The 19,322-nt window shown below is 38.0% G+C and overlaps 1 protein-coding gene across 2 annotated transcripts in view; it reads right to left on the bottom strand.

Annotated features, from left to right (window-relative positions):
- Nucleotides 1-19,322, bottom strand: part of SBF2 (SET binding factor 2) — a 483,232-nt gene that overhangs the window by 29,150 nt on the left and 434,760 nt on the right. The window contains exons 27-32 of one of the 2 annotated variants that reach the window (XM_029956586.1): nucleotides 18,139-18,335; nucleotides 15,766-15,906; nucleotides 14,790-14,885; nucleotides 7,571-7,645; nucleotides 6,043-6,227; nucleotides 1,438-1,614 (exon numbers count right to left, since the gene is read on the bottom strand). In XM_029956586.1, the coding sequence (XP_029812446.1) occupies nucleotides 1,438-1,614; nucleotides 6,043-6,227; nucleotides 7,571-7,645; nucleotides 14,790-14,885; nucleotides 15,766-15,906; nucleotides 18,139-18,335 (871 nt within the window). The remainder of the gene's footprint in view (nucleotides 1-1,437; nucleotides 1,615-6,042; nucleotides 6,228-7,570; nucleotides 7,646-14,789; nucleotides 14,886-15,765; nucleotides 15,907-18,138; nucleotides 18,336-19,322) is intronic. The other variant, XM_029956585.1, reaches the window with a different exon arrangement.

Below are 19,322 nucleotides of genomic sequence, written 5' to 3'. Positions count from 1 at the left end.
AATTATGTTGTGAACAGAGCATAGAGATTCAAAACCAAATGTATATTGTAGTTTAAAACTATATTTTCAGTATCACTTGATGTAATTTGTAGAATGAAGCCAAATTTCAACTAACACAAAACAAAATTAACTCCCCCATATTTTAAACAGAGGTAGGTTATTTTAAACCCAGAACAAGGCACATGTCCTCTCCAGCAATGGGAAGCCCCTCACTGTTCCTGTAACCCAGTTATTACCAGGCTTGAATTCTCTTGAGCCTAGAATTTGTTCTCAGTTAACTTTTAAAATGCCAATATCCCAAGTGGGGCAATATTTTCCACAGTTTTTAGTCATCAAATTCTGGTATGAATTCTTGGAGTCAGAAGCAGGACACAGAATGTACCAGTAACACAGAGAGATAGGTCGGGTGGTGGGAAATTTGGGGCTGGTCCTCATAGCTTAGGGACAGAAGGGAGTTTTGATAAACTCCTTCTGTGAGAACTCAAAGTATCCTGAACTGCCATTAAGAATAAGTCGCATATCCTGATCTAGATTTATAGCTAATTGTACATACGGATTTAAGTATTTTGAAAATAGTGACTATGCTGGGTCCTCCTCATTTCTTGGCTTATGGAAAACAAGAAAGGAAGGAGGCTTGGAGGCAGAAGGGAATAGGGGATCAGAGGGGCTGGGAACTCCTACAGGAGGCAAAAGAATAATGGGTACAGCATCAGTGGCTTAAAAACAAGGCTGAAGGGTATATTGCAGAGATGCTCTTGGCCAATTGTCTGCGTCAGTGTCTAAAACATGCTGTCATAAATACCTTTCTTATGTGGTTTGGAAGAAATGTGGGTTATGTGTGCTGGCATACCTATTTCTCCTTCATTTCTCAATAAGAGTTTAATTAAAAACATCCCAAGCTCGACTTAGCTGAAGAAAGGATGTGTGGTTTTTCCTAAACTTTAGATAGGCTTTGGGGCATCCAATATGACTTTGGTGGCTGGTGTGAGGGAGAATCTAAAATCCAGAGACTTGGAAAAGGCATATGGAAGGTGAGAAGGTAAGAAGGAAAGGCTCTTGGAGCCATCTAGAAATCAAATTGTGTCCTGGATCCTCACTCTGCTGACAAAAGGGCAAGAGTCCTATAAATATTTGTTGATTAAATTTATTGCATATCAAAAAGTTTCCATCTAACAATAAAGATCTTCTCCTTAGCATCCTATGAAGACTAAGTTTTCAATTATAGAAAGACTGAAAACCCAGGGATGAAGAATTCTACCCCCTCATCTTCTATATCACATGTTTCCTAGAACTGAAAAGCATCTATGAAGTGCATACAGTAAGGAGAGAATGTCAGGTAGTGGGGGAACACAATACTTTTTTCTCATATGTCAATTCTGAATATCCACTTGGACCTCTCTGTCCTTGGTTTATAGGACATGCTGCTCCAGACATTACCTGTGGGAACCACTCAGAGTCTCCCAGGGCTTTCAGGAAGGTTACTTCTGAGTCAGTAGGGATGGTGCTTGGAACACAAGCCCTCATCAATTTTTTAAAACTGGCTTTTACTTGTCGGATGTCATGAAATTCAACAGGAACAAACTCACAGTTTAAAGCAAATTCTAACTTGAAGTTCTGCGGGTGAAGATGCAGAGAATTAGGCATACGAAGTACTATAGGTAAAAGAGCACTGTTTTTAATGGCAATACTTGATGATGTACATTTAGTTAAGGCCAAGTAGGTACAGCGGTTGCAGAGGTCAAGAAAGTCAATCTTGTGGCTAATGTGTCAATGTTACTGGAAAGAGCCATTCAGTAAGGTCTTGTGGTTTGACTTAGCTTGCTGTCATTCTGAGAACTGGAGACAATACTGGTAGGCTGGAACCTGCTGGAACTTATAACACCAAATATAAGCCAATTATAAGGCCATGAACCTGGAGTCTAAAAAGGAACCAATGACACGTGGACAGCATGATTAAAACCAAAATTAAGTCTTCCAAGATATACACTGTAATGAAAAGGTAACATACTGTTGAGGTTTCAGAACTCTAGAAATTAAAGTTTGTGGACATACATGTATTTGTTTCTTATTATGTAAATAAACTTATTGTAAAAGTGAAAAAAAGTAGAGATAAACATTGAGAAGGCAGCAGAAATCACCATCTCACTGACCTAAGGCTATTAACAGTGTAGTTACTCTTTTAAAGTGAATAATGCAAAATTTTATATGTAGTAAAATCTGAAAGTCTTTCTGACTTCCAGCTTTGGGACAATATTTTTTTCACTCAACATGACACATATATCAATCTATATTTATTTGAATACTTTTATCATTTATATCATTAATCCATATGGAATTTATTCCATGTGAGGTTGCATTTGTAATTTATAAATGCTAAACTGATGGCCCTTTAACCTATTTTGTTTTGATAATCTTGTTGCCTAGTTCTGAAGATTTAAAAACTCTCCACCTTCTCATGCCAAAGAATGAATTAGTTTTCTCATACTCTTTGCACTTTCTTTACATTCTGCCCAAATTATTCTATTGTATTCTTTTTTCTTATTTTTTTAATGTTTATTTATTTATCTTAGAGAGAGAGAGAGAGAGAGAGAGAGAGAGAGAGAGAGAGAGAGAGATCACAAGTAGGAAAGGGGCAGAGGGAGAGAGGGAGAGAAGGAGAGGTAGACACAGGATCCAAAGCAGGCTCCAGGCTCCTGAGCTGTGAGCAGAGTCCAATGTGGGCCTCAAACCCACAAACTGTGAGATCATGATCGGAGCCGAGGTTAAACGCTTAGCTGACTGAACCACCTAGGTGCCCTGGATTATTCATTTTTCTAGGAACAAAACTGCCTTCAGGAAACTGAGTGCACAACAATGTGAATGTACTTAATACTAATAAAACACTATTTTAAAAAAAGGTCTACTAAAGTTTTAAAATAAAAAGCAAAAACTCCTTATTGTTTTTTTAAAAATAGCATTTCTAATATGCATTAATAAAATAAATTTCTTTGTCTTAATAATTCCACTTTTAAAAAAGGAAGCTAGCCTAAAGAAATAATCTAAAACATAGAAATAAAACCCTACTGAATTGTATCTCAATAAAAAATAAAAAACTATAGGGGCACCTGGGTGGCTCAGCTGGTCAAGCATCCAATTCTTGATTTTGTTTAGGTCATGATCTCACGGTCTGTCAGTGCAGAGAGTGCCTGGGGTTCTCTCTCCCCCTTTTTCTCAACCTCCCTACCCCACCCGTGTACACATGCTCTCTCTCTCAAGACAGTAAACATTAAAAAAGCTAAAAAATGATATGCTTGCAAATATGATTGGAATTTCACATACAGAAGATAAAGAAATGTACACATCCAACAACACACTATAATGCTATGTAGTGATTAAAATAATCCATATAATCCACTATCACATAATGTGGAAACATCTTCTTGAGATAAAGAACTTAGTAGTATAACATGAGTTCTTTTCTATTCGTTTTTTAAAAAACGTGTAATAGTTTACTTTCCAAGAAAACCAGGTTCCTTTCAATTTCTCAACTATACATGAGGTAGGTACGTTTATCTTATAAACCAGAAACTATCAACCATAGTGTTGATACACACTAGGTCATAATGAATTTGTTACTAACTATAGGTATTAAAGTATATAACTGAAAAAGGTAAATAAGGGCAATTCAAGTTTATTTAAAATAAGCCTCTCTCTACTTCCTTGCTTTTCTATATGTCTCCTTTGTGGGAAGAAAAAAGTGTCAGGTTGCAACTAGACAGCACTATGCTAGCCAGAATATGGCACACGTCAGACAGGTAAGGACTACACTCTACAGATAGAACTCAATAAATAAAAAGGAAAACCTGAACGGAATATACAAAAGTCCTTATAACTACTGTGCCGGGAGGGTGGAATTATGTATGTATGTATGTATATGTATGTTAAAATTTATTTATTTATTTTGAGAGAGAGAGAGCGAGCGAGTGGAGGAGGGACAAAGAGAGAGGGAGATAGAGGATCTGAAGCAGGCTCCATGCTGACAGTAGAGAGCCCGAAGCAGGGTTTGAACTCACAAACAGTAAGATCATGACGCTTAACCAACTGAACCACCCAGGTACCCTGGTGAAAACTGATTTAAAATATAATACTTTATTGATAAAAGAAAAAGAGAGAGACAAATAGAATGGTAGGAAGAAAGAAAGGAAGGAAGGAAGGAAGAAAAAAAAAAGCATGAAGGGAGAAAGAAAAAGAAAGAAGGAAGGAGAAAGGTGGGTGGGAGATGAAAAGGGAGGGAGGGAGAAAAATGGAGGATGAGTCCCAGGGAGTGAGTCTTTCCTACTCATATATGCATGATCATACAGCTAATCTGAGGACTGATGTGCAAAGGCAATGGCTGAGGTGAGAACTGAGGAGACAAACCTTGGAGGTGATTCAGGTCATGAATAAGTGGTGTGGAAGGTCTGTGCTCTGGGAAACACACTGGTGTCAGAGAGGCTGTATAGGCAACCCTAGATTACTGTTGAAAAGTGTTTCAACTATTTTCTGGATATGAAGTTATCTGCTGTATCAGAAGACACACGTGCATACTTAAAAACTGAGCACTACCCAGCAGTTTCATGCCCTCTACCCTAAAGGTTGTGACTAAGTGATTGCAGCAGTCCTGGCAGTGGGAGACCAGCTAGCAAAGCCAGCTCACCATAGAAGAGATGACTCAGTCACTGGCATCTTGAGAACTAAGCATGTGGGATCCTGTTCACAGTCTCTGCTGCAGAGTTCAACTGAAGGTCTGTCTCTATTGCCCTGTGCTGACTGGAGCACTGGGCTAAACTCTGAGGGGATTTCTGAATTAACAAATACTTTCATTTCCCACAAACCTATCAGTAGAAATGAAATCTATTTTGTAATGTGTGAATTGCAAAAATAAACTCCAGGATTGTTGCTTTTAGAGATAGAGACTATCTTTTCAATTTACAGGAGACTTGAGCATAGTGAAGCTCTGTAGCACAATCACTTACAAGTAAGAAAAGGGGCGCCTGGGTGGCTCTTGATTTTGGCTCAGGTCATGATTTCACAGTTTGTGAAAAGAAAAGGGGCGCCTGGGTGACTCTTGATTTTGGCTCAGGTCATGATTTCACAGTTTGTGAGGTTGGGCTCTAGGCTGACAGTGCAGAGCCTACTTGGGATTCTCTCTCTCCTTCCCTCTCTCTCTGCTCCTCCCCCGCTCTTTCTTGCTCTCAAAATAAATATAATAAATATTTAAAAAACAAAAGTAAGAATAAAGTTGATTAGCATATTTTGAAATTTCTCACACGTCTTAGGACATGTGTCTCTAGCCTTGCAAATTAAAAAAAAATTAATTTAGGAAACAGTCTTGGCCTTCCCTTGTCTCCATATGCAGGGCCACCGCCTTCTGTTTACTCTTCTACCCTCCCGTAGCTTTCTTTATCAATAGGGATCTATTTTGTCAGGGGCACAGATTTCTTTGGAAGCTGAACTAAGACAATGGAAAAACACAGCCTGAATAAGCCTTATTTCTTTTTTTAAAAAAATTTTAATGTCTTTTATTTATTTATTTTTTTGAGAGACAGAGAGAGACAGTGCGAGCAGGGGAGGGTCAGAGAGAGACACACACAGAATCCAAAGCAGGCTCCAGGCTCTGAGCTAGTTGTCAGCACACAGCCCGACGTGGGGCTGAACCCACAAACCATGAGATCACGACCTGAGCCAAAGCCAGACGCTCAACCAACTGAGCCACCCAGGCGCCCTGCCTTATTTCTTTTTTGAATGTACATTTCCTAATATTCCTGGTGTTTATGCAGATATTTTTATGATTATGTGTAAGTATATTTTCATGGCTAATAAATATGCATATGTATCTTTATATAAGTATACGCAGACATACATACATACGTATGAGCTAAAATTTTTTTTGAGATTATTAACTCAAGGTTAAGAATCTATGCTGTAAAATGAAATTTCTAGGAAAGCTGTTTGAGATAAGTTTTATAGACTGCCTTTGAGCATCCATTAAGTTTCTAAGCAAGCAAGAAAAAGAAATCTTACCCTTAATTGCGACTTTTCACCAAATATATAAAGGGTTGCTTGGCGTTTCAAGAGCTGGTTTTGCAGGTAGGTGCTGTTACTAAAGGCGGCCGAGTGGTCCCTGCCTGCCAGCCGGGCGCCAACATCAATGAAAGATGTTGGAGAGCTGATGAGGCGAGTGCTGGAGCGAAGACTTGCCCATACTCCTTCACAAAAGCCAAAATAATGGAGTAAGATAATCTGATGTGGGAATGCCACTGAATAGGAAAAAGATGTATGCTCTGTAGGGACACTTTTAGAGGTAATAGCAAGTTAATTCACCTAAGTAATCATGGATCATATTGGTCATTTGTTGTTTACTTTTGCAAATATAAGCATTATTCAATACAGCATTTCCAAATCACACAATCTTAGGGTTAGAGGGAGCTAACAAGTCACGAAGTCAATCCTAGTTTTTGTATTGTGATATAAAGTCAGTATTTATAAATAAATGCTGAGATCACAAGTAGAAAGAGTGCATGGACACCGGGAAACAGAAAATGCGGGTGGAAGGCAACAGATACGGAAACATGGAGGGAGTCAGTTTCTCAGGGCTCATGAAAGAAGCAAGGAACGCTCTTCTGCTTCAGTCAGTCCATGCAACAAGGAATCTACATTAAGCAATAAATTAGAGCTTTACTACACCTACTAAAGTCTGAGGCTGGATCTAGAATATTTGTGTGTCATGCCCAAATGACATAATTTTAAACTAGTAAAGATATATTCTAGTCTTTTTGTCCCAGTATCCATGGAAAGTAGTGAGAAGTTATAAATTTAGTAATGTGCATTTCACTGATATGTAGAAGGCTTTATTTAAAATTTACAGTCAAAAGCAGATGTCTTCTAAGAGAAAGGTTGAAGCTAAGTTACTAGAAGAATCTCATGTTATAATTATTTATACCTTAATTATATTAACTAGAAAAATCATATTTCTACTAAATGTTCAATATTCACACACAAAGGCAAATACTAAGCCTTCAACTTGACCAGCACTGTAGTACCTTCAAAACAACAGAGCCCGTTATATATGCTCATAGACTATGGTGCTCATGCTAGTGATAGGGTCATTGGGGTATAGGCTGTCACTGCTTCTCTACGGTGGGGTTCCTTCTCTAGATTTAGAAAGGCTCTTTGAGAAGTTTTAATATTTGCCAAATCAAGCCATCTTTCGAGGTGACTGAAAGTCACCATAATAATGCCTGTCTCATCTGCTTCTTTCTATAAGCATTTACAGGGTTAGGAGACCAGTTCCTAAGAGAAGGTTTTGTTTAATGGATTTGTTTTTCAGATTTTTGCTTAACATGGATGAATCTTTCTATATAACTTATGAGTTTGTCTGAGATATTATGGCAAGTGTTTTTAAACGGAATCACAGAGAAAATTCAGAATGTGGATGAAAATAAAGGACATAATTTGATAAACAAATGTAAAAAAAAGTCACTTGTAACAAATATGCTTTCAAATGAAGATGGGTAAAAAGAGTGTCACATCAGGACAGATAATACAGTACCTTGATTATGGACTCTTCCCTTAGTTGAAGATTTGGGATTTGACTGAGTAAAACATTTATCTCTGTACCCATGCACTGGTAAGTAAGATTAAAGACAGAAGGAGGAATGAAATGTAGATAGCAGCAAACATCAGAGCAAATTGAGTAAGAGAATAGGTTATTTAATATTTGAACTTGAGTTAACATAGGGGGAAAATGTAAATATAATAAAAGTAGAAAATGTGATTAACAAATAAAAAGCTGCACAGTCACACAAAATAGATGAACTGAGCGCCTGTTAAATGAAATTTCAGCACCTGATTGTAAGTATTATAAGCACAATGAAATGGATAGCACAGCAGAGCGCCACTAACAAATTATACCAAATGGAATAAGCTTTTGAAGATTGTCATTTGGCAAGAAACAAATTTATATAATAAAATTAAGGAATTTAGAAGGGGGTAAATGTTAGGAATGCATTGACTCTACTATTAAGGAGGCTGATTGATTGGCAAATGCTATGTGTTGTACAACACATTTGTTCTTTGAGCAAGGTCATCACACCAGGAATTAAGCTCTAGTGACCATTTGGAATAACTAAGGGCATATTTTGCAGTTAAGCATCAAGCATTGCCACACTATCTTCTTTTTTCTTGTCATTTTGAAATTACATTTATTTTTGATAGTTATGAGCAACAAAAATTCATGATCTTGTGACAATACCCAATGCCACTAAAAAATACAGCTTGTGATGATTGAAGGAATGACTTCTCCTAAAATCCCTACTTGCACCAAAATGATAGGCAGTATTAGAGATAACACTTTTGTAATTTGAGTAATATTGTTTTCCACCCCCCCCAACCGGAAAAAAAATGCTCTGTGAGCAAGGCAAACTTTGTTACTGCCTGGTAGTAACAAAAGCGTGAGCAGTATGTTATAGTTACATTATTTCCTGAGCAAAGGAACTGCTCTGGTCAATTAAGAAAAAATGATTCTGTATTTATTAAGGATTGAAAACTTTAACAGCAGTATTATTAAGCTATATATTGCAAAGCTGCATATGATATAATTTGGTAATGGAAAAGTCATTAGCAGTGGTTTTTCATTTTCTGTCTCACTCCTTTGGAAGTAGAAAATGAAGGGCATTAATAGCCTTAGTAGCCAAAGGTATTCAGAAAGCTAAGGGTTGTGGAGGCACTGGCTGACTGCACACAGGGAATTTTATTGCAAGACAGAACAAAGACCATGGGACAACATGATAAAGGCACAAGGCCTCCTGTGTGCTGGCTCTCCTTCCTGGTAAGGTTTTGAGGTTCCCTATTGGAATGCAGGAGACTAAATCCTTACAGTGAAGTTTGAGTGGTTGGTTCTTGATTCTGAGATACTGTTCCCTGAACATATACCACTTCTGTATGTGAGTCTCTTTGCCTGGAACTACTTCTCACATTTCTTTATCTGACAAACTCCTTATTCCTTAAGATCCAGGAACAATGTGAATTCCTTGAAAGTGCATTCCTCACTGTCCCCAGAGTTGTAGAGAGCTCTACTTGAACTGTGATCACATTGCATTGTGATTATTAGTGCATTTTATTCTACTAGATTTTGTGCTCCAAAGGGTAGGGCCCTAATCATATTTATTCCTGTATCCATGCTGAAAGCCTAATAGATAGAAACTAAACACATTTGTTAATTATTTTCTTTTTGAAAATTGATACATCATGAGCTGCCATGGTCCTTCTATTGTATCTTCAACTCTGATTGTTTGCTCTGATTAATAATATAATTATTATTATAGAGGCTCATTAATGAAAAACTGCCAAGTGTTTATCACATAGCAGAAAATCAGCAATGGAAAAATGGCCTGTACGGATATGGAGCCAGAAGGCGGCTTTGAGAACTGTAATCCCATGGGGCCTTACCCATTGGTAAGGTATACTTAGCTTCCTGAGTGATTCCTATGTGTCAAATACTTGTCGTGACCATGTACTGCTGGCCTGAAGTCACATTTTTTCCAAGCCATAGCGTTCCCCCCTTCGTGGTTTTAGTAATCAATTTACTAGGTCAAGTAGGTATTTTTTAAAAAGTTAGATTAGAATTTGAAAATACTATGTGCACTGCATGTGGTATAGATACTGCTTCATGGAACTTTTGTTTTTGTATACATACATTTTGCCTCGTGACAGTATAACCTGATACAATACTTATATATTGTAATATAATATAAAATGTATTTTTAACTATGAATCATGATCAAAAAAAGTTTGTTAGGTATTGGCCTAGACTTAGATAATTTACCTTCTATCTTCTTGCCCTAGGCCTGTGAAGAGCAATCTGGCTTAAGGCAATTTAAATGCAAATGTAAACTTTTCTCCCATTCCGGTGGAGTACTAGGCAAGTATAGCTAAAAACAACAACAATAATTAGGGAACTAATATTTACTGAGTTCTTACTATGAGCCAGTTCTAAACTAAGTGCTTTACAGCTATTTCATTTATTTCTCATATGCTAAAGCTAGATACTATTTATTATCTGCACTTTACAGATGAGGGCCCTGAGCATTAAGAGGTTTCCTACATTGCTTAATATCACACATTAAGTGGTAGTGCTATAGTTTGAACTTGAATGTAAGTGTTCTGTCATGTAAGGAACTGAGTGGCTCTGGGGTTGTCTAGCAGGGTCTGGCCGAGGGGATCGCTTTAAGGAAGAAGTGGTGCAACTCACTCCACCCATGGGAATGCACTGGTGTTCAAAGCACGAGTGTTTCCTAAGCACTGGTATTGTTGCCTCTACTCTGTTCAGGCCAAGGAGGGGAGGAAGGATGGTTGGGTGGGATGTGGGGGTGGGTACTGAATTTATCCACGTGCATCAGGTACAAGCTACATTTAGTGAATGCTGTATTGAAATGGACTGAACCAATTCCAGCACCATTTATGCTGTTATTTGCTAAGTGACCATGGCCAAGTCACTTCATTTCTCAGAGCCTCTTAGAATATATATCCTAGGGGTTATTACAAGGATAAGATATCACATGTGGAGAAACTGAAGGGCCATGGAAATGTAAAGGATGAAAAATTAAAAGGCTGCCTCCATGTGGCAACTTCTCAAATATACTGAGCTGCTATACTTTTGTATTTAAGAGGTAGTAGTGTTTATTTCCTTATGGCATTTTTCTAGTCAACAAAATAATTTATCCAAGTTGTAAGTATATGCATTTTCCCCATGGGGCTCAAAAGTGATTTTAATTTTAAATGAAAAGCAATGTGTTCTATTAACATCCTCACTTTCCCTTAACTGTTCTTGTGTGAAACGGTTGCTTCCCCTGCCTTAGTAACTCATCAACACGCACGCACACAGAATGTAAAGTGATCACCCTGACTGAGAAAAGGGTAAAGGAGGAGCTGGAAGTCATCTAAACTCTGGCTCATCAGCAGAGTGAGAAAGGTACAGAGTGAAAATAACCTAAGGAAAAGACCAGGACCCAAGCCTCTACGACAATGAAAGGAATGAAAAGACAGTAAAGATACATAGAAAAAGGAGAAGGTTAGGAGGATGGGCTCTTCCCATGCAGACTGGATGAGGAACTTCTGGAGAAGTGGTGCCTCGCTGTCTGGAAAAATGAAGAGACTCTCTTTGAGGGTGGAAAAAGGAAATGAAATATCTGCAGGGTGTGCAAGCATCCACACATAGTTTGGCCCATGTGAGTGTGTGTCTGCCTGGCATGGCCATGTGAATGGGGAATCTTTTAAGACTTCCCAAATTGCTTGCCCAGTCCATTCTCGGTATTCATTATGAGGAGGAAAGACACTGTTGGAAGAGACAAGGGAAGCAGCTCTGGGGATCAGAGAAGTTGAAGGCACTGGGAAACAGCAGTATCTCATCTTCTAGTTAACCACTGGGACTGTGAAAGATCTGGGAGGCTTTGGAATTGAAGAATTAAGAGATGGAATAAGAGAATAAGATTTACATTTCTGGATCCTAGTTTAAGATACCAGAATGATGGGTATCTGGTTAGGAGCAAAAAACTGTCATGAGAAAACACACTAAGTTCACAATAATTTTCAGAAGAAAATATTTGGGAAGGGTGTCTGAAATAATAATGATTATTACCTCATTGTGAATAGAATGGGTCAGAAACAAATTAAATAGGAGATTTTGACCCTAAGAGATAAATATAGCTTTTTAGGTACTTTTGAGAATAGCAAAGAAAGAACTCATGATTATAATGTAACCACAAGTGTGGGTCCCTTTGTACAAAAAAGGCTGAGTCTGAGGCCAGTATTAAAAAAGAAAAGATAATGTAGGTGAAACACATTGGTGAACATCTATGAGCCTCAGGTACGAACACAGAAGATGAGACCATTCTGTATCTGAAATTTATATTACAAGTCATTTGGCCAAATGGAGGAATAAATAATGTGTTCTTGATAAAGCTGACAAAGGCAAAACTCAAGAGCAGAGCATGGAAAAACTGTTGATCTGATTTGCTGACCATATAAACTTACAGATGGTAAACAAAGCAATAAAGTTAACGACAACATTGGACCAAATTCTGATAGGAGGTCTTGGCAATAGAAATACCAGGCAGGAATCTTAGGAGAAAGTCACTGTACTATCTTTTAGTTCAAATTCACCAAGAAAGAAATGAGAAGAATGAGGCCCATAACTCAAGCTTTAAAACAATGGTATTTTTAAAAATTCCAAAGAAAGCTCTATATGACTGTTATGGGTTAGACTGTATGCCTTTGCCTCAATTCATATGTTGATGTCCTAATCCCCAGCACCTCAGAATGTTGCCTAATTTGGAAATAGGGTTATTGGGGTGCCTGGGTGGCTCAGTCAGTTGAGTGTCCAGCTTTGGCTCAGGTCACGATCTCACAGTTCGTAGGTTTGAGCCCCACATCAGGCTCTGTGCTGACAGCTCAGAGCCTGGAGCCTGCTTCAGATTCTGTGTCTCCCTCTCTCTTTGACTCTTCCCTGCTCATGCTATCTCTCTCTGTCTCTCAAAAATAAATAAAAAACATTAAAAAAATTTAAAAAAAAGGAAATGGGGTTATTGCAGATGTAATTTGTTAAGATGAAGTCATACTGGAGGGGGATGGAACCCTAATTCTAGATGATCAGTGTCCTTACATAAAGGGGAAATTTGGAGACAGACACAGAGGGAGAACATCATGAAAAGATGAAGGTTGATACCTGGGTGATGCTTCTACAAGCTAAGGAATGCCAAAGATGGCTAGCAAGCTACCAGACCTAGGCGGGAGACATGGAACAGATTCTGCCTTATTGCCCTTAGAAGGAACCAAACCTGACAACGTCCTGATTTTGAACTTCTAGCTTCCAGAGAACTGTGAGACAAATGTTGTTGAAGACAACCAGTTTGTGGTACTTTGTTACAGTAGCCCTGGAAACCAATACGGTGACCTTTAGGCCGGAAACACTAATTTACAAGGTGAGCAAAGAGGTTGAAAGCTATTAGGAAATCCTGTAATTACAGAACATTCTGATGAGGTAAGAAAAAAGTATCTAAAGAACCAATATGACTGCCAGGAGATGTGTATAGTAACCTGGTTTTTTAAAAGGGGAAAAAGTGAATTTTGTAAAAAAAAAAAAAAAAAAGGTCTCCCTTTTTGTCAATTCTGAACTAAACTCTAGAATGGATGCTAGTGGATAATTTATGATTACTTAGGAAAAGTCACTAATTTCTATAATGAGTCATAAACTAACCATATAATCTTTTGTGATATAGTTAACACTTGGAAAGACTCAAAATTACTGAATTAAAAAGACGGGCAGAGATTTAGAAATATGGGTCAGGTGAGGTTTTTAAGTAGGACTTTGAACTTGTATATATTAACAGATAAATCCCTTTCTTCAGGGAAGCTTCTATAATATTTTGATGATGACTTTTGCCCTTAGTTCAATATTTTTAAACAACAAATTACATAAGAGATCAAACTGATAAAAAAAAATGTCTAATACAGAGGTAGACAGAATTAGGATCCAAAGTCTAAAACAATAGTCCATATAAAACAAGATGGAATTTTGTAGGCATAATTCATAGTATATTAGGTTCAAAAGCCAACCTTTAAGGCTACTATTGTACATTGTTAAGAATAACAGTACATGGGAAGAGATTTCAAGTGATATTAATTAATTTCAGTGTGGGTCAACCTAATGATGAGGCCATCCTCATATCTGATGTAATCTTAGACTGCATGAGTTCAAGTCTGTGAAGAGTTCACTGAGTGACAAAGTTGGTAAGTGGAATGCAACCATCCTAATTACGGATACTTGGAGTTCGTGGAAGCTCTCAGAGTGAAAAGATAAGACTGGTTTTTAAATCTGAAGGGCTGGGAGATTAAGATTTAGAATTTTCTGACTGTAGAGAGCAGAGCTAGGGTCAATATGTAAAGTTACATAGGGGCAGATTTTTAGATAAATATGAGAAAGAATTTTCTAACAAATATAGAGTTGCTTGCAAATGCAAGGGATTACTTTTAGGAAGAAATGAGTTTTCCATTACATTCAAGCAGAACTTGGATCATTCACTTGGTACATTTTCAAGGGGATTCAGCATGGCATGATACGAGAGAAAAAGCCTAAGATTCTATAAATCCATGGTGAAATAGGTGGTTTTACAATCAGGATACTTGCTCTGGAATTACCGCTGAAAATAAGACACTCACAACCTCCAGATACCAGAGTGGACCACCTTTGGGGCTAAGAGAAAACACAGGCCTTTCTCTATTTCCTTATGCCAGCCAGCTAAAGCCCAGAGGGAAAAAAAAGAGTAACCTGGATATCATTCACTTTGGTTCCCTAAATTAGCATTTCAGAGAACAGGAATAAAAATTATAGGGATTGGGTAAGCACAACTCTTTGGGTCTGGGATTATTTCTCTCTAGCTGGTTATGCTTCTGTGATCAGCTTTTCTACACTGCAAACCTGAAGCACGTGGAGTACTCGCAGGGCTGACCATTTAGACATCCTCCCCTCACCTCCCACTACTTCCAAAATCATGGATAGCTAAGATTTCAGCAATTATTATACCTCTTGTCCCAGGAGGCTAAATAAACTCTTCTGTCACAACATCAGTAACAAATTAGATCACTTATTTAGAAAAGGATAATTAAGAACAATTTGAACCATAATTAGTTGATTTAGAGTATCACTATCTAGAGTAAAGTTTTCTGATTTTAAGGTTGTATCAGTGCTCAGTTATAAAATCAATCTTACTAACCTCCTCGAGCAAAGCTATTGGATGGGTTTACATCCAAATGTCCTGGCACTACCTGCTTAAGCACAGTGGACATTCTTGAAGTCCTCCTTTCAGTCCCTGAAAGTCAGCCAAAAAGAAGAACAAAAACCATGTCGTTCAGGTTAACATTACTCAAATGACAAAAAGTTATCTTCATGTGTAGCATGTCTAATTGCTGCCAAACATTGTATTTTTTAAGTACCCAATGCTTTAATAGAGATAACAAGGCACTGTTACTATTTCCTCAGAGATACACACATTTGCAAGATTACAGAGAGTTAGGTTTGGCAAGTGCAATCAGAGAATTTAATGATAAATGAAGCAAGGCATGCATGGTGTTACTTTACAAGAAAAGCCACTTTTTGCTTATGTTGAGCTAAGTCAAATAGCTGATTAAGCCAAGGAGACCAACTTTTCAAGTCACATGCTCCTGTGTCTAACACATTAGGGTTACCTCTACATGAACCCTTTGGGGTTCCATCACATGATAACTGAAACAGAATATTAGTACAAGTCTTAATGGCTTCATCAAAATCTAATGAAAACAAACTGTACTACAAATCATAAAAGGTTGCAGAAATTTCAGGAATTTCAAACTTATACATGATGACTTAGTATGTAAGCATTTAATAATCAGGTGTTCAACTTAAACATTCAACTTTGTAATAATAAAGTCTATGTAAAATAGATTGTAAGAAAAAAGAAATGACTTTATTTATGTTCTTCACTCCTATTATTCTTTTAAAAAGAAAATAATTGAATCCCCACATTAGGTTACTGTTACTAGACATTAACAGTGGTATGTTGATTTTTAGGTAAAAGGAGCTAAAGTTATAGTCCCACAGGGTAAAACTTTGAGGGGTCACACTGGAAAAACAGCATGAATAACTACAGAGACTAACCCAAGGAATGAATCTGACCTTTTGTAGTTGTCAAGAAGAAAAGTATCAAATCTTACCTGGAGACAGAGCAAGTGCTGGTCTGACAGTAAGGGTGTTATTGCCACTGAGTTTCTGTTGGACGGAAACTGCATTCAGTAAGGCTTGCAAGTATTTTTCTTGTTCTATGCTACTGGATGATTCTAAAGAGGAGGTAGGAGCTATAAAAGAAAAAGATAGTGAATAAAACAAACTATCTCTATGTTAAGAGATCTACCTACCTACCTATCCATCTTGTTCTTTCTGTGTATCTTCAAATTACCACACCCAAATATAGAAACCAGCTCCATTTACAGCTGTACACTATTAAATGGCCATCCTCCTATGATACTGGTTTCATCACACCTACTTCTTATTTGCCTCATCATCCTCCCAGAAAGAACCCAGGTCTGGAAAACCAGCACAGGACTGTCCTTTCAAGAACTGGTGTAGTTTCCCTGTCCATACTACAGTTTGGGAGCAGAGGATGGAATGGGCTTCCTAGGATCCCAGAATGGCACCCGTACCAGGGCACATGAACTTGTTGGAGTCTGTTGCAGGAAGAGTGGAGGAAGAGAGGGAGAAGGTGGCAACAGCTACTGCCTGATTTCCTGGTCCTTCTAAGAGAGGGGCAGAGAGGGAGTGCCTCTGTGTATTCACCGAGGGAAACAAATGTGAGAACAAGTCTGGGTTGGAGGGAGTCTAAGCTGGTTTGTGTGGAGCAAAGAATCACTGAAATTGGCCCAGGCACTTTAAAGAGACATCACGAGGGACTCATGAGAAGGACAACACATACTAACAAATTTTCTTACATCCTGAATAAAAAAATTAGCATAATTATATTTTATAAACTTTAAGATGCTATTATTATATTTTATGAACTCTATGATGTCATCAGTTATAAGATGCACCATTATTTATGTACTAAGAATTAAAAACTCTTCCATATAAGGGTGCTTGGATGGCTCAGTTGGTTAAGAGCCTGACTTCATTTCAGATAATGATTTCACAGTTCATGAGTTCAAGCCCTGTCTCTGGCTCTGTGCTGACAACTCAAGAGCCTGCTGTAGATTCTGTGTCGCCCTCTCTCTCTCTCTTTCTGCCCCTCCCCTGCCTGTGCTCTCTCTCTCTCTCTGTCTCAAAAAGAAAGAAGTAAACTTAAAGAAAAACCTCTTCCATTTAAACTATGACAATTCTCCCTGATCACATCAATTTAAAAATGCATCCCAATTTCAAAGACATTAAAATGTTAGATACATGAGCTCAAAAATATGAAATATAGCATATTTACATTAGATTAAAAATCAGAAACCAGTGAAATAAAATAGTTCCAATTTTTTTCCAATGAAAAAACTAATATACTCATCAATGATCAGTGATATATTCATCAATGCTCCTGAAATGATTCCCTCACTTTAACTTATATATGCTGTGTTTTATTATATTCACTATATGACTTGGGAGGATTCCTCAGTGTCAAAATAGTTAAAAATAAATTGCCTTTAATTATCGGAGTGTTGAGACTCCAAGACAGGCAAGAGGAAGATGATGGTGATGATGATGATGATGTGTGTCTGTGCTGCCTTCAGCTGAACGATCAAAGATATACTGGCCAACTTTTAACTTTCAGGAGGGAAGTGGAAGAGAATAAAGAAGAGATATCAAAAAGCATATGGTTTTATCTGCTGAACCACAGAACTTGACTTACCTCATTTCCAAAGAGTTAAGAAGACAGCTATCCCTAAATTGGATCTGATATCTTGGTGGTCTATTGCTTAATTTTACTGAACATTTACGATAAGCTAGAGTTACGGGAAAGGTCTGCAAAATGTAGCTTCTGACGGACTTCAAGATCTCAGACATAGTACTTAAAAATATGCTCAGTAAAAGAGACGGCAGTACCATCTGCTTTCTTAAGTTGGCCTTCTTCTAGCTTTTGTTTGAGAGTTTCTTTTAAGGCAGCATTTTGTTAGTTTGTGGACTTGTTTGTGTGTGTGCTTGTGACCTGTAGGTATGAGACAAAATATCTCATATTATATGGGACAGAGAATTCCTACTTGCCTCTAAAGCTATTATGTATATTTGGATGCTTCCCAGAAGGAAAGAGAAAGAATAGTATACTCTGGATTCCATCTGTGGATAGTTTGGTTTGCTGAAATGAAAATAGCCTCGAACTAAAGACGATTACGATAATTTCTATTAAAATCCAAATATACACAGACATATTAAGCAAGATCTCAAATTCAAGGAGGAAACCCACACTGTCAAGTATATTGCACAGTGGAAAAGTCTGTGTGTGGGAGAAGGCCCGATATAAGGGCACAACTGACACTCCCTGATAGATAGTACTTCCTTCGTTTTTAGGAATTCTCTGAAGTGAAAGGATCACAACTGTGCTGTACAGAGATGCTTACCTGCCTGAGGGGAGTTCTGAGATTTGAAGAGACCAACCACTCCCCTCCCATGGAATCCTCCAGATCGGAGAAGCAGGGTGCTGCTTCTTGAATTCTTCCAACATACAACAGGCAGGCGATTGTGCCGATAGCAGCGGGCGACTCTTGGTAAACTACTGTCTTGTACAGCTTGAGGTACAACTAAAAGGCCAGGATAGCTTTAGGGACATGGAAAGGAAAAAGAGAATGAATGGGAGTGGGAGTGGGAGAGAGAAGAGGAAAGAAACGGGGAGAGAGAGAATATAAGAGCATGAATGTCAATAATATCACAGTAATTTTCCAAGACTCAGAAACATACTGGTTGAGGGGTAAGACATTTATTTTATTTTAATTAAAATTTATTTATTTATTTAGTTTTAAAGTTTATTTACTTTGAGAGAGAGAGAGAGAGAGAGAGAGTGTAATGAGTGGGGGAAGGGTAGAGAAAGAGGGAGAATCTCAAGCAGGCTCCACACTGTCAGCATAGACTCCAGGTGGGGCTCAAACTCACATGACAATGACATCATGACCTGAGCCAAAATTAAGAGTCGGATGCTTAAGTGACTGAGCTATCCAGGTGCCCCGAGACATGTATTTTAAATATGGAACTTAGTTTTAACTCAGTTCTTCAGGGTTTGAGAAGAAAAGGCCTAGATAGTGAAAATAGCTAACTCACTAATTTGTAGTCTTTTTTGAAATAAACCTCCTTCAGTGATACTGCAGACTCTTGTGGAATAACCTAAGCCTAGAAAATAAAAATGCCAGGGCACCTGGGTGGCTCAGTTGGTTAAGTGTTGACTTTGGCTCAGGTCATGATCTCTCAGTTCATGAGCTGGAGCCCTCCCCTCACAGAGCCTGCTTCGGATCCTCTATCTCCTTTTCTCTTCGCCCCTACCCTGTTTGTGTGCTCTCTCAGAAATAAAATAAATTTAAAAAAATGCTGTGTTGGGGTGCTTTGGTGGCTCAGTTAGTTAAGCGTCTGACTCTTGATTTCAGCTCAGGTCATTATCTCATGGTTTGTGAGACTGAGTCCTGAGTCAGGCTCTACACTGACAGCACAGAGCCTGCTTTGGATTCTTTGCCTCCCTCTTTCTCTGCCCCTTCTCTGCTCTCTCTCACAATACCTAAAAAAAATTTAAAAAAAGAAAAAAAAAAGAAAAATGCTA

The sequence above is a fragment of the Suricata suricatta genome, chromosome 11 (genome assembly GCF_006229205.1).
Source record: "Suricata suricatta isolate VVHF042 chromosome 11, meerkat_22Aug2017_6uvM2_HiC, whole genome shotgun sequence".
Classification (NCBI taxonomy): domain Eukaryota; kingdom Metazoa; phylum Chordata; class Mammalia; order Carnivora; family Herpestidae; genus Suricata; species Suricata suricatta.
Note: the sequence above shows the minus strand (reverse complement) of the source record. Positions and strands in the feature narration are given on the sequence as shown.